General features: G+C 37.4%; 1 protein-coding gene across 1 annotated transcript; it reads left to right on the top strand.

Annotated features, from left to right (window-relative positions):
• The first annotated feature begins 2,687 nt into the window (after positions 1–2,687).
• On the top strand, positions 2,688–16,481 carry LOC117419788 (inter-alpha-trypsin inhibitor heavy chain H5-like). Its single transcript, XM_034032900.3, has 14 exons — positions 2,688–2,952; positions 3,097–3,132; positions 3,706–3,869; positions 4,002–4,112; positions 5,052–5,311; positions 5,747–5,916; positions 6,968–7,084; positions 9,200–9,371; positions 10,329–10,638; positions 10,859–11,412; positions 12,597–12,647; positions 13,934–14,050; positions 14,318–14,695; positions 15,627–16,481. Exons 1-14 carry the CDS (start codon positions 2,812–2,814, stop codon positions 15,923–15,925), a joined length of 2,880 nt encoding a protein of 959 aa, XP_033888791.3. The 5' UTR covers positions 2,688–2,811; the 3' UTR covers positions 15,926–16,481.
• The last annotated feature ends 191 nt before the right edge of the window (positions 16,482–16,672 follow it).

Raw genomic sequence — 16,672 nt, 5'->3', positions numbered from 1 at the left:
TGCCCTAAGGACTGAAGAACAGTTTGCTTTAGACTACAGCCAATATTTGTTCAAGGTCACATTCTTAAAACTTTGAAATTTGGACAGAGGTTGTGCAATTATGAATGGCTTCTGGTGTATGCAAGCACATTTGATAATTGTATAAGCTTGCTTCACTTCTAGGAACTGTCTTGTTTTCAGCTGACTACATTAACTTTTATTTATTAAAAAAAAACATTCTATTCTGCTGAAAATGAAATATTGTACTTTCATTTCTTGGGAGTAAAATATTAGTTCCCTTTAACATCAGTAACATGCTAACATTTACTTGTACAGTATAAGACAGGATATCTATGATATAAGGTCCAAACTCCAAATTGTAATTTGATTCTTACTCGGTTCAAAATAACGGTGCTGTTATAAAAGTTTACAGTAATAAAAACATAGCAAAGTGTAATAAAGCATAGTGAAAGCAGGGTAAAGCATTGGTAAACACTGTAAAGAATAGTGAGGTATGGTAAATTACATTGCTAATAACATCAGATACGTAAAAAAAATACATTAGAAACATAATTTAAAAAAAAAGCAATTTTTAAAAGATAGTTAATACAAAAGCCATTACAATATATAACTGCATGTGAAATATCCATTATAAGTTATACTAAAAAACAGTTAATTACCAAGAGCCAAGAAAAACAAGTGTGTTTTAAGTACAGATTTAATTTGTTCTATAGAATCAGAGCCTCTGTAAAGCATATTAATAAACATTGCAAACCAGTTTAATTTATGGTAAATGCATAGCATAACCTTAGGAAAAGCATGTTAAACTGCAAAAACTACCGTACAAAAATACTGTGCTAAACTTTTATAAGGGTATTGAAAGAACTGATCTCAATAGAGAGTTTGAATTATTTTCACACCCTAGCCTTGTATTTAATGTATTATGAATTGTTTTTCACTGTATTTAATGTATTATGAATTGTTTTTCACTGTATTTAATGTATTATGCTTTTTTTTTTTACTGTCTTGTAAAGTGCTTTGTGATGGTGGTCTACTATGAAAGGCGCTATATAAAATAAACATTGATTGATTGATTGATTGATTGATTGATTGATTGATTGATTGGTGTGGTCCAGTGGAATATTGTGCATCAGCTGCCCTGGGATAAGCCTCTTAGTGAACAATTAAAATAAGATAAAGGTTTGAATTGTTTTCTCATTTTAAAATAAATGTTGTAGAAAAGTATCTTCTTGTTACATGTTAAACGCTTTAATCTGAACTGTCCAATCAATCCAGTGTACCAATACACAGTATGTTTCCCGTGTTTAACCAACTGCAATATTAGGTGCCACCACTAGGCGTCACTCTGTGCATGAAACAGTGGCCGACATTTGTTGTTGAAATGTCCAGTACTTGAGTTGATGCTGGGCGTTTGCCACCAGAATGTGTAGCGGTGTTTAGAGTTAGGGAGAAGGTTAACACAATCACACAAACAGTGCTGCAGCATGCACGGGAGTAGGGGTCAGGGCTGGTAGGTGACGCAATCAAAACATGAAGACATAAGCCCAATATCTGGTCCTGCAAGGGAGCTCGGCTGTTTTGTACAGCGGTATTGGTGCTATGCTTCAAAGTGGGAGTTCCCGGGTTCGCGTCTGACCTCCCCCTGTGATAAGCCCCTGCTTGCGGGAACCAAGGTTTGCCACATTGGCGTGAGGAGTGGGATGCAGGTACCCCGACATGCACATGGAAGCCTGTAGCATGGTGAGCAAGTCCGAGTGCGGACTTGAGGCTGGCAGGGGAGAGTGTAGCGTGCACGGGGGTAGGGGGTAGGGGTCAGGGTTGGTAGGTGACGCAATCTTAACATGAAGACATAAGCCCGATATCTGCACCTGCAGTGGAGCCCGGTTATTTTGTACAACGGTATTGGCGCTATGCTTCAAAAGATGTTCGCCACAGTATTCACTTGTACTTAAGAGTGAATTATGGAAATATCATTATCTGAGTGAGTTAAAGTTGTGTATTATTTAGGGGTTACCATAAAGATGTTTAACAAATTACGGTACTCTTTACATGGGACAGTCTGTGAGTCTCTTCCCCCCCCCAACAGACAATTAATATACAGGTGCGGATAAAACCCCTAACAAAAAAAGCGTATCCTGATGTATTTGCACGGTAATTTTGCAGTGCACTTCTAATGCTTATGGTATGCACTTAACGGTTTAACATAGCTGAATTTTATTGTGCTTTACATAAGTATGTGTAATCCTTACTTGACTGTGCTTCAGCATGCTTTCAAAATGTTTTTAGTTACTCTCCATTACTACTCGTGTTATGCTTTCACCATGACAGCCCACCTTTAGCATTATCAAATAAAATAAAGGTAATTTATTTAGGAACAATAGTGCAGCCTAACGTTGACATGGAAAGGGGCACAGAAAACATCCACATCTAGTAGGAAGGGGGGAACGCCCGTTAATAAAAGCCACTATGTAAACGGGTATCATTAAGTTTCTAAAAATAAAATAAAAAGCACTTCTGAAAGTGATCCCATAAGCAATTCACACTAACCCAAACTTCATACTATTGGTTATCTATTGAGTACACGGGGTGTGAAATGGTTTTTTCAGTGTCGCAAGTGGCTTGTACTTCTCTAAGTTTTATACCCGGCACTTAAACTACTAGTGGGCGGACACTTGAAAGACTTATTTATTCTGGGACTTATTTCACATTACACCCATACACCACGACTCCTGTTCAACCATTTACATGTCTGCTTTTCGATCTCTTTTCTTTGTCGAGATTTTGTAATTTTTGTTTTTCTTTATTAAATATATGGTAATGTTTTTTGTCCACACGATGATTACCATTATTTTGTTATTCTGTTTATACCCCTCAGTCTTGGGTGAAGAGTATGCGAATCTAGAATTTGATGATAATATTGATGAGATTTTGAGCGACCTGGAACCAGAGTCTGTGAGTTTATTTATTTATTTATTTATTTTCTAATACCCTCATTGATCGATATTTGCATCTTGGGGAAGTGTGTGTAACTTAGCATGAACAACATGTGTTTGTTTATAGGAACTAATATTTTGTGTCGTTTTTGTGTTATAAAAGGTTGGACACCGAGTTCCACGGCAAGTTAACAAACTGGTAAGTAGCAGTAAATAATACAATGCGTGAATTGCAGTGATGTTTATTCATTCAAGGTCATTTTACTGACTTGAGGTATCATGCGGTTTTATATTCTGTGTGGTAACTACATTGCAGCAGTGCAATGTATTGTTTTCTGTTTGACAATGTTAAAGGAAATTGAATATAATGTCTGATATACGGTGCTGTATCATGTCTTTTTTTTTAATCATACTTTTTACTGCATGTTACAAAAATACAGTCATCTTTGAACTTTAAACCAAAACAATGAATACATAATTAACCACAGATTGATTTGTCTACAATTAACAATACCAAACCTGAGTCCTCATAATACCCTTCTCTTTTCATGTAGATTTCTTTATGATTGGGTGCAGTTTTTTTTTAATTAGTTTTAGTAAGTCCATTGTAGTTGTTTGAACTAGTTGGCTGTCTTAATGTTGGCAAAGTTGAAAACAATAAATACTTAAATCCAGACTGAAATTCACCATTTGCATGGTATACAAGAATCAACATATACAATGAAAACTGTAATGTGCCACTGTCTTAAAACGTGTTGTTTTATTCTTGTAGGAAAGCAAGCCTCACATAATAGATTTCAAAGTGAAAACCACCATTATTTCTCGATATGCATTCACTGCTGTTTCCTGCACCATGATCAACAGAGTATCTGCTGCCAAGGAAGGTGTTTTTCAGATCCAAATCCCAGCCGCAGCCTACATCTCAAACTTCACAATGTGAGTAGTATACAGGAACCACAATGGGAAAGGTTTACCAAGTTCTTTCCTCCAAGTGCAATTTGAAGACTTAAAAGGGTGTCTACATCCATGTGAGTTGAAATACTAACTGTTTTCTTTCTGTTATTTCAGGATCATTGGTGGACGAGTTTATCCCAGTGAGGTGAGGGAGAAGGAGAAAAAGCTCAAGGGCAAAAAGAAAGAGGCTAAGAAACCGGGGAATGGTGCCAAAGCAGGCAATATGTGAGAACCAAATACTTTTATTTTAGTGGAAATCGGTTTTCTTTTCTTACCAACGATAAAAAAACAAACAGTTATTAGTAGTTTTTGTAAAATGACCCAATACAAAAAAATAAGATGCTCAAGAATCTAAGTGAAAATCTTTTTTATAGGAAGATGTTTAAGCTTGCAAGAGTAACACTCAAAGGAAACTAGGTTTAGTTTTGTGCCTTCAACAGTACATCTATGCAGACAGTAACAAATATGGATTCATGTAAACTGAAACCAAGAAGAAAGAATTTCATAGTTAATTCTTAGTGGTGTCTGTGTGCCTTCACATTACTTTTACTGTGCTTTTACCTGTGTATACCACAGTAATCTTTTGTGAGAGCTGTTACAGATACTTTTAACCCCTGCTGGTGTGACGAGGTAATAGGATACAAGCTTGGAAACAAAGCACTTGTCCAGTGGCCATCAATCAGTTTGTACAATTGTTTGCATTGAAACTTTGAGCTTTTAGGCATTCTAGATTTTAGATTTAGAGTGTTTAAGAAGAAAACCTGAGTGTGTCACCTGCACACTGTGGCTAAAATACAGAATGTATAAAACTGCTAGTAAATGTTTCCACCCTGGAACCAGTATTAATTCATTTTTTGGTTGCATAGAGTTGTAAGAAGGGGCATATAGTTTACACGTTCTATTCCAGGTCTGTAAAGAGATTTCCAGAGGACAGGGTTCAGTTTAAAACAGCACCAGTCTTTGAATTTATTGTCTTGTCTCTCTGAAAGTTCAAGCAAAGCTAAACTACCCCCCTCAAGCCCGTAGTGAGATGCCATTTTAGATGAATACTGTTGGCTTTAGTGTATATCCTTAGCGATACATGAAATATGCTTTGAAAAAAAAAATTGATTTAATCTTTCAAAGCCTTTAGACTCTAAGAATGTGTTTTTTTTTCACATGCAGTGAAAGTGAGATGGAAACATTTCAGATTGCTGCCAGCATCCCTGGAAAGAACAAGGCAACCTTCCTACTGGCCTACGAGGAGTTATTGCAGAGGCGTCTGGGAAAATATGAACATGTGACCAGTGTGCGCCCCCAGCAACTGGTCAGCAAGCTGTCAGTAGAGGTGAACATCGTGGAGCATTCTGAGATAACCTACCTCGAAACCCCTCAACTGAGGAACGGGAGGACATCCAGCAGTGCAAATACAGCTAATCCTAACAGTAAGAAGGAATCCCTTATTTATGGTACATATTGATGGGTGTACATGTATCAGTTGAATACAGTTCACCACAGTGCAGGACACTTATTTTATGGAAATCCTAATCCTGTGTAATGTTAGTTTTATGTCTGTTTCTCTGTAGTTTGGACCAGTAACTTTCCAGCAATTCGTGTCATGAGGAGAATTGTAAAAGGTTAATAAAATTCTCATAATGAAGACGAGAGAGCTGGTCCACCTGGTAGGTGCAGAAGGTCAAAAGTTCACATTTCTCTACAAGGTTGCAGTAATTGACCTCTTTGGTGGCCACATTAGCAGTCTCCTTACATTTCTTTTGATCAGTTTCAGATAAGCTGCTTTGGCTCAGTATCCAATTTGTCCAGCCACCAATTGCGCTGTACACCACATGTTTTCTCACAGGTTTTTTCTTTATTTACAGGTAAACCAGAAGCTCCTCTATCTACTGTTGTCAACCGGACCAAGACCACATGCAAAGTAACCTTCAGCCCCAACATCATGCAGCAAGCAAGGATAGCACGGAATGGCATGCTTGGTGACTTTGTCGTTCGATACGATGTGGAAAGAGAGCTGGGGATAGGAGATATTCAGGTAAACTCTTTATTGAAGCCTTGCCTAATGTCCACTAAGAAAGAACATATTACGGGGCAGCAGTGTGGAGTAGTGGTTAGGGCTCTGGACTCTTGACCAGAGGGTTGTGGGTTCAATCCCCAGTGGGGGACACTGCTGTTGTACCCTTGAGCAAGGTACTTTACCTAGATTGCTCCAGTAAAAACCCAACTGTATAAATGGGTAATTGTATGTAAAAATAATGTGATATCTGTATAATGTGAAATAATGTATAATGTGATATCTTGTAACAATTGTAAGTCGCCCTGGATAAGGGCGTCTGCTAAGAAATAAATCATTATTAATTAATTAAGGGTATAAATCTGACTTGTTTGTCATTCAAACCTTTTCTGCAACATTTCAATCTTCACAATGAGCAACAGAATGATTCTGAGTGGGCTGATTTGGTCCTGAAGAAAATGAAGCCTAAGGAAGCACCGTGGGTTAATTCTCCTGCTGGATTTAAGTTTAGGTTTTATGGTCTCTGCCTTGCCCTGGGTGGACATCAAGCAGTAGCTGCCCAGCTTACATAAAGTCTTGCTGCATTTTAAGCTGAAACTGCTTTTTATTTTGTTAATGGATTTTCTGTGTGTTTATACAGCATTCTTGTACTAATGCCTTTAATTGTTTGAAAGTTGATCCAAGGACCCATTGTAAATGCACACTAGCAACTTAGTGTGCAATTAAATAATGCTTAAAAATAAAAGTCTATGTAGCTACCATGTATAAAGCAGATTAGCTGTAAAATGCCAACTTTTTGAAGGGCTTACCCAGGTGGTTAAGGATTGTAATGTTGCCAAGCAACCTGGCAAATTAAACTGTTCTTCATCCCATAATAAAATGTTCTAATTGTGTATGAAATGTATGTGCAGAAATAGTGAGGTAAAATATAAATTTAAATTATTCTGAGACAGCTCAAACACAAATCAACGTTTTTGTGATTTGTAGTTTACATGAAATAATGTTTTCTTTGGTTCACACAAGTCTGTTGATAAAAAAGCAGTATAAACTACATTCCTAACATTTCTTTTAGGTTTTAAATGGGTACTTTGTGCACTACTTTGCACCAAAAGACCTGCCTGCTGTTCCCAAGAATGTTGTTTTTGTGATAGACACCAGTGCTTCCATGGTCGGAACTAAAATCAGGCAGGTGAGTCTGATCTTTCAAGTTTGTAGGTTTTCAGAAGTGTCCTTACACTAATGTGAAAGTAAGCATCTTTTTTATTTTTATTTTATTTTAGAGTGACCAATTATTATTTGTATTTATTTTCCCCCAATTTGGAATGTCCAATGGTTTTTCTCCTCACCGCAGTCCTCACACAGCACAGACATTCTGAGGGCGTGTGAGCGTCCCTCGATCTCACAAGCCTAAACTGTTGCTGTCCAAGCTGTGTGACATCCTGGGCTCCCAGTGGCAGCACTTTAACTGGATGAGCCACTCAGGGACCCCTAAAGTGAGCATCTTAGCCACTGTACAAAAGTATAAATCCTGCCAATTTCCCATACCCCCTGTTCACCTGCGGGGGTAATAATGTGGTTAGTTTAGATACTGATATAAATAAAACATAATCTAAATAAAACATAATGTTTATTATTTTTTATTCATATTATCTGTTGAAAAACATTAGCAATACATAATATATATATAATTTTGTTCAAAGAAAGGAAAGGAAAAGTATAAATTGTGTCATTTGAAGTGTTCTTTCTCTTACAAACTAATCACAACAATTCCTTTTGTTTAAGGACTTTAGCTGGGATTGTGTAACAATAAACACATGCACAGATGCACACACAGACATAAACACATGCACACACACATGCAGTTAATTACCTGATAGTAGAGATCAAAGTGCCCACGAATCTCCCCACCCAATTTCCTCTAACTGTATCTTATTGTCGTTTCACAAGAATGAGCTCTTTTGCTGCTTTCTTGTAAAGCATTGCTAGCTAATTATTTGTAAAGAGACAAGTTGTTTTTTCACATTACTTAGAGAGCTTGAAAGTAAAATTCAGCTCACCCACCAACTGGAGCACGATTACAATAATATGACTTCTTTCACCTCCGGTGCTCCAGCAGTGGCACTTCACATGCTCATTATGCATTGAATGAGAAAATCCAATAGGAATCTCAGAGCAAAATGAAACACATTGTCTGTCGTAGATTTCCGACAGCCAGTAAACAGCTGACCGATTACAAAAACAAATTTGTGATAGCCAACTTGCTGTTAAAAAGAGTTTTGTTTCCAGGGTTTCTACTTCTTTTCAAATCCAAAGAAACAGTTGGCATGTTGTTTGCAGCATGTATGGGACTTTGTAGCATAGCAGGGCATGGTTGTTAAACAAAGGAGTCCTAATAAGCTGTGGCAAGCCAGCATTGGGTTACTGCGTCATACATAAAGCTTTTCACCATATCCCCTGGAGGGTGGAAAAAAGTTGGGGTGAAAATCTGTAAAAATGTTGACCTTTTAACAACAATGACATTAAGCATGAAAAGTACACTTGGAAAAGCCATGTGATACAAACAGGTACAATACAAAGGAGAAAGCCAATAGCTGGAACAGACTGGTGAATTTTAAGTAAATGTGGAAACAGAATTGCAAATCCTGACCCTGCCTTCCTACTGAAAGACTAAAAAAAGAGCTTAATACGCTTGTAAATGTTTCTGAAAACTGCGATTCAAACAGATGTTACAGAAACACATGGTTACTGCAATTTTGAAATATTTGATTAAACTAGTGCATTCTTGAGTAAAACAAGTATATTTCAGATCTTGGGAGCTTGTGCTGAGCTATTTAATGTTCAGTGAAAAACGCAGTTTTGTTGTTTTAACTGTATAATTCTACTAGGAAAGAAAACAATCAATGTTCACTGTCAAACATTACTAAGTTTACCATTTTCCTGTATATTAACATTTCCGATTAATATTCCTTCATTTAAATCCCACCATTATTTTTTTTTAAATGCTGATAAAAGGTACCAGTCATGTTCTTCATAAAAAAGTTTTCCTCAGACTGAGAGCCTGGAAACGTAAACAAGCTTAAATATTTCTTAACAAGCTTCAACTAAAGGGACAAAGGTTACATTACTAATGCTCCTTGTCCTCTTTTGAATTTACTAAGAATAGCTTACTGAAATTGTTGCAGTTGAGCCAGGAATTTTGATATTTCCTTTATTTATAACAAAGTAAAAAATAATCAAAAAACAATTTGATACTTCATTAAAAATATGTACCAGAGTTTTAACTTTTTGCTGTGGTTTCCTGTAGACTAAAGAAGCCCTCTTCACCATTCTCAAGGACCTCCGACCTGAGGATCACTTCAACATCGTCAGCTTTTCGAACCGCATCAAAGTCTGGCAGCAGGGAAAGTTGGTACCTGTTACCCCAGATAACATCCGGGACGCTAAGAAATTCATCTACCTCCTCAGCCCCAGCGGAGGTAGAGAATGAACTGTTTCCATAGTTACCAGAAAATGCATTGAGCTTGGTAAAAGGTTGTAGAACATGTAAGCCTTGTAATCAGGTTGAGATTACATAAGCAGATAAACATTTATTTTTCATACAGGGCATAGCGTGTATTAACCAAGGTTTTAAATACATGTTCTTACTTTTCATTAGCATAAGCACATTCTCATAAGTATCTTCAAGACTTTTTTTCCCCAGAGTATCTTTTTGTTTTCCAGACTGTGGTGAAGCCCATTTATCTTTCCACAATATTATAAGTTTGATGGAAGTACTTAGTTCCTGCTTCCCACTCACTCCATGAGTTACAAATAAAAGGATCCTATCTGACTCCACAGAATTGCTTGTCAGTGGAGTGCTCCTGTAGAGCCCTATTAATTGGAACACAACAAGGAAACTTATAGTGGCATGGTCTTAACCCAAGCGAAAACAAAAAGAGAATGTTGTGCTATTGAGGCATTTGAGGTTATCACAGCTTTACCATTGGCACAAGACCTGACCTTCAGAGCCTAAATGTTACAATTCATTTCCTAAAGGTGTGTGGAGCTGTCATAACTTATTTCAGTTGGTTTGTAGAACAATACATTTTAAGGGTGTTGGGGATTTGTAGTAAGATATTTTTCTCAATGCAGCAGACTTGTGTCTAAGGCAAAATTATAGCCAGCTTACCTTTATAATGCAGTATTGGATAAAGATAAAATACTGTAGTTTATTTAATACAGTTATATAAATGGAACATATTGGGGAACAGGTGGGGAAAATGTGTTGCAAACCAAACAGTTAAAATGGTGTGTGAGTGTTTATGTCACACCTATGACCTGTTTCCATTTTGTTTGTCTTTCATAAATTGGTCCTCCTTTTTATTTTAACGAAGGATAAAATCGCTCAGTTCTGTATTTATTACATGTGAAAGGTTATCCTCTTGTGTTTCTAGGCACTAATATAAATGGAGGCATCCAAACAGGAGCTGTGTTACTAAGTGACTACAAGGCCAGTCACAGAAGGACTCAGGGGAGCGTCTCCCTGATCATTTTCCTGACTGACGGGCGGCCCACGGTGGGGGAGACCCAGTCCTCCAACATCCTGAGCAACACCAAGGAAGCGGTTCAGGAGCAGTCCTGCCTCTTCAGCATTGGAATCGGCAATGACGTCGACTACAGGCTGCTGGAACGCATGGCGCTGGAAAACTGTGGCATGATGCGGAGGATCTACGAAGACGCAGACGCCAGAACAATGCTTAAAGGGTTTGTATCTTGTTCAGGCTGATGTACCTTCCTAACCTGAAATATCATAAAGCTAATAAAAAGGCTGAAACATTAAAGCTATTTTTTCGTGAGCAAAAAAAAAAAAAAAGTTGTTGATATGTTCTCAGTATGTGATATAAGTAGTGCTAGATCTAAGCACCTATTTAAATACAATTGGTTATTTAACCAGAAAGATTAATGCAAGTTCATTATGCTGCAGGTTTTATGATGAAATCGGTACTCCACTCCTGTCGGACATCCATATCGATTACACAGAAGACACTGTCGAACATGTAACCCAGAAACTCTTTACCAATTATTTTAACGGCTCAGAAATTGTGATCGCAGGCAAACTATCAGGTCAGAGCACAGGCTCTTTACATGTCCAGGTGAAAGCCAGCAACAGTGACAAAAGCATCATGCTGGAGACGGACGTACCTCTGCAAGAGAAAGCCAAAGGAGTAGAGAAAAATATCAACAGCTTGGTGAATACAACTACAGAAAAGGATTACATTGAAAGGCTGTGGGGATACCTAAGTGTTAAGGAGCTTCTTCAGTCTCGGCTCAGGAGTGAGTCCAGCAGGGAGCGGGAGACCCTTTCAGACCAGGCTAAGAATCTCTCTCTGACATACAACTTTGTTACACCTGTTACCTCAATGGTGATAGAGCAGCCTGACATACAAATGGACAAGCCCAGAGATGATGATGCTGATCTGTTGGATGAAGAGCACGGAGAAAAACCACAGAGTTTACACAGGAACACAAAACAACCAGGTAAAACAATGATACACGTATACAGAACATTATTATTATTATTATTATTATTATTATTATTATTATTATTATTATTATTATTATTATTACAAAGAAGAAATTATGACACCATCATCATCGTCTTGTGTATCAGGGATCACTTGTTTTTCCATCTGTCACTAAGATTGAGTTAAAAAAGCGAAATCAATCCCTTATATTTCTAGTTGGTTTTCAATGTAGTTTGAACTTGCAGTGTGACTTTGGAATACAGACTGATAACATGTCCTATTCTGGTCCCTGTCAAGGAGGAAGTGATATTACAAACAAATATCCATATGAAAATGATGCAGTGACATAGTCTGTCTTTGTTTGTGTCACAGTACATTTTTGTGATAAGGTTTCATATCAGGTGGAACAGCATCATGTGATCTTGAATTCTTCCCTGCTGATGGAAGTGAAAGCAGTCTGAATACGACCTCAGATTGAGTTGTTGTAACGGGCAGTGTTGTGTGATACACTGCCGTTACAGATTCTGTCCAGCCCCCTGTCGGTGAGATGAGATGAGGTTAAAAGCTCTAAAACCACCAATGCAGACACGCCCAGCTCGTTTGCATTGTGGTTAAGAGATTGATTTGTTCAACAGTTCCAGTGGCAGATGGAAACAAAGCAGTAAGAAGTTTGCATGTTGGTACTATAAATGACTGCAGGATAAGCTGGTCAGGCTGGTTTTGTATAATTATGTCATTTTTAAAATGACCATCCTTACAATATGTTCAAAAATGAGAATGCAGTGCCATGGTAACTTGCCATGGCAATTGAAAAATGAAGTATACATTTAAAATGTATTCACAAACCTTACAAAATGTAACACTCACGTCAACACATCAAACTCAAATAGTTGCATTCACCTCTTCAACCAAAATAAAATAAAAACAAAACAAAATAAAAATGATCACAACACAAAAAGACTGTCTGCTAAACTTTAAATATCTTTGTCATTATTCATTGTCGCTAGTTTTATTATATATTTAAATAATGTAGTTAATTAATAAACAATTATTATGTACATCAAACTACTCCCACGATCTCAGTGCACAATGAAAACTCACATTGTCCCATAGGATGAACAATGCATGGGCCTCTTCCTCCTTCTCTGTGCTCTTATAAACCCCTGCTACGATATATATATTCTTTTTAATTCCTAGATGTTTCTGTGAAGAAGCCTGAAAAAAAAATTATTATTTCAAAAACATCAGGTAAGATTCAGATACAGTATCCTTTATCAAGTGTTGTTTCAGGAGGTTTGAACTAACTGCCAGCTACAGAAAAGTGTCATCTGTGTTTTTGTGCTTTTATTCAGGCTATTCATTTCCTTCAGTTTATATGTGTTGTACTACGTAACTCAAAACACTGAATGCCTAGTAATTTAGTCCTTTACTTGAGGTTTTACTATCTGCACTGAAAATGTATATCCCTGAAGATGGGTATAGTAGTGGCGCCTGTAAGCACATTTTTGCATTTTACTATCTAGAGATCCACAACCAGAATGTGAGGAACATTTTTGAAATGCATTAGAACAAGTTCAGGGGATGTAGATGCCTGTCAGTCTGTGATTACGTCACACATTCATGTTTATGTGTGCATACTGTACAGGTAGGTAATGATAATCTACTTTTTCATGATAGCCTTGGCAGAAAAGTATGTTGCTAGCATTCATGGTTAAAGGAATACATACATGTACACAAGGGCAATGAACTCTGGTTCAATCCGCTACTCAAAAAGCATTTCATTAAATAGCAGTCTTTAAATGAGGGGTCCCATGGAAAAACACAATATCTTTACAATGCGAAAAGGAAAAACACAATCACTTGACAATTCAAAAAGGAAAAACACAATAGCTTGACAATTCAAAAAGGAAAGACACAGTAACCTGACAATTCAAAAAGGAAAGACACAGTAACCTGACAATTCAAAAAGGAAAAACACAGTAACCTGACAATTCAAAAAGGAAAAACACAGTAACTTGACAATTCAAAAAGGAAAAACACAATAGCTTGAATTCGTAAAGTTGTTTGGTAGGGATTTATCCCTATCCAAAGTTTTGTTAATATTTGACAACCATTCCATTTTCAAACGCTAGTTGGTCTATACTTCAACTCATAATTATACTGACATCACCACAGAAAGCCTTTACATATGAATACATATTCTGTTTTCAAATTAGGGCCAAGAAAAACTTGAAAATGCTTATTGTTTTCCATCCTGTTTTTTGTTGTTTATGTGTCTGTACTTGAAACAGTAGTAGTAGCATTTGTTGTAGTAATAGTTTGTTCAACACTCGGTTGAATTACCAAGCACAAATCACAGACAAATCACATGACACTACTTGAAAACAGTGTTTTTTTGTTTTTTTAATTATAAGGCACCTCTTAGGTAATGTATGTTTTAAAGACTTATCTTCCCAGGACCAGGAGATACTCTGTACTGTGTAGTAATGCATTTATAGCCTGTAATTAACTGGTTAATTGTCCTCATCCTTCAGCTGACGGAGACCCTCACTTTGTTGTTGATTTCCCCTTGAGCAAGATGGCAGTATGTTTTAACATCAATGGAGAGCCAGGAGATGTTCTCAGGCTTGTATCAGATCATAAAAACTCTGGTAAGCATTGTAATAATTACAGCAAGTTTAAATACCATTATTATCTGAAACCAAACTTGTACTCCTGTTTTGTGCTCGTTCGTCTAGCTTAAAAGTCTAGACAGACCAGCACAAAACATTAAAACATTTTAGCTAAAAAAAGAAGGAATTGGAATTCAAGCATTGTTGGTTTCTTTTAGGAATTGAACTTTGCATACTGTGTTTTCTTTACCACCTTATAGTTTATATCCTCTGCATAATCCCCTCTATTTGTATCTATTTTTGAAGGTGTCACAGTAAACGGGAAGTTGATTGGAGCTCCAGCACCTGTCAACAGTCACAAAAAACAGCGGACTTACTTCAGCACCATCACAATCATGGTCAGCAAGCCACAGCGGTCATACATTGAAATCACCCCTCGCAAAGTCATCTTGGACAGCAAGGACAGGATGGTCCTTCCATGTGATAAGACGTCAGCCGTGGAGAGGGATGGCTTGGCAGTGTCAATCGTAGGGAAATCCAACATTACTGTGACAGTGCAGGGATCTGTCAGTTTCGTAATCCTAGTCCATCACTATAAGAATCCAGCCCCATACCAAAGAGACCACCTGGGATTTTACATCTCCAGCAGCAAAGGCTTGTCCAGTGATTCACATGGACTCTTAGGTAAGTCATATTTTGCATTCCATACCGTTCTGATCCTAAAAGCAAACAGGAAGACTAAATATAATCTCCCATGTATATGACATTGTAAAATGTGTATTTTCAGTATTAAAGTGTGCTAAATTGATGGTGTTTTATGTTTGGTCCTCTGGCCAAATTCCAACAATGCAATGTAGTCGGTAAAGATCAAAGGTACTGCACAGTGCAGCCCTGGCTCATGCTCTGCACTAGAAGGTCAATTCAGCTTGATGTATTCACACTTCTGCACATCTTTATGATTCTATCTATGAAACATGTTGCATTACAATCAGTACTTCAGTCTCAAATGGTCTATGACTTGGTCAGTAGTCCACAAATTTCTTTGGACATGGGCATATTTGTTTATTTCTCTAAATTGTCGAGGGCATGACCTTGAGAGCACAGACTAAGTATGTTGTAATGACTTCAGTTCCGCTCCCAGTCCGAATACATCAATATTGCAGTACTCCAGATTATGTCAGCTGCAGTCGAGGGCACAACACTATGGTCTCACGGGCACAGCTTTGAGGACCACTGGACTAGGTTGATCATGTGACAGTTTGGGCCAGTTCCGTTTTGTAACTCACATCCCTATGCACTAGAGTACCTTTTACAGAACAGACTTGAATTGCGATGTGAGTTAAAAAAAACTGTCCCAGTAAAACACTGTTGAGACATGACACTACTCTGAACTTCAGTTTATCTGAGTGGGTTCCTGTTATACACATGTTTTTAGTAGCTTTTACCATGAAAAAGGGTGTATGTGTTTTTGTTATACAGAAAGTTTCACAGGGGTACCATTTGTTGAATGGGTTACTGAAACAACAGCAATTGACACTGTTAGTAGGACGTCAACTTTTAAAATGAAAAAAGTGTTATAGAAATATGAATACTAATCCTTTCAGTTTACTTTCAGGCCAGTTCTTGTATCAGGAAGTCAGCATCACTGAGATGCCTGTAAATGTGACCATTCACAAGAGCCTGTTGAATGGGACTAAATCAAACCAGGAGCCCCAGAGTCCCAGCACAGCCCTGAAGCTGAAGGACAGGCTGGTGCCTGCAGTGAAGAAGCAGAGAAAGATACACAGTGGCAGACACCAGGTAGACTGCTGGTTTGTGAAAAACAACGCAGCCAAGCTCATCGATGGGGTGTATCAGGACTATGTTGTATCACACCTCTTTGACACCGCAACCGGATCCAACACGTCCAATTAACTTTAATGGCTTGCCTGGTGCATCATCTGCATGTCCCCGTAAAAACCCTGAGACTGCAGCAGATACAGGAACTCTTTAAGAGCTGCTGGTTATTACTGTTGATATTAATCAATTCTATTAGATGCTGTGCTTGAAATGCATGTCTTGAAATACTTAAAGGGGAACTGTTGCTTTATCTAATGCATTGTGCAGTCTTCTTCTTCTCATTTATCTATCCTCTCTTGCAGTCTCACGTTCTTTACAGCTTAATAAAGAGCAACTTACTAGCAACTACAATGACCAATTCATGAAATGTACCATGTAAACAAGGTTAACCAGGGTAACAAATATTGTACAGTACTATTTTCCACAGATGTGATTTGCACTGTCAAATAAAAACTATATATTTGTTTTCATAGATCAAACCAAAATCTGATACCAGTTTTATTTTGCTTGATTCAAAATAGGGTTAAGATAAGCCACTAATGTTTCAATGGAAGTTGGTACATGGGATCAAAGTGTCGCACTGTAAACAAGTCTGTATATACTTGATATTAACCTATACAAATTGCCTTTAATAAACCATTTTTATAATAGTTTTTTTTTTTTTTTTAATATGAAAATCATTGATGCTTCATTTGCTGCTTTGTTACAGAGCAATGCACCTCATACTAAGCCTTTCGGTTGTATCATGATTTTAATCTATCAAATCTCTCTCAAGAAACTAAACAAAACACCTTTATATGATTGGTAAAGTTTAAAACAAAG

The sequence above is a fragment of the Acipenser ruthenus genome, chromosome 14, assembly GCF_902713425.1.
Source record: "Acipenser ruthenus chromosome 14, fAciRut3.2 maternal haplotype, whole genome shotgun sequence".
NCBI lineage: Eukaryota > Metazoa > Chordata > Actinopteri > Acipenseriformes > Acipenseridae > Acipenser > Acipenser ruthenus.
The sequence above is the reverse complement of the archived record's forward strand: the minus strand, read 5'-3'. Positions and strand labels throughout refer to the sequence as shown.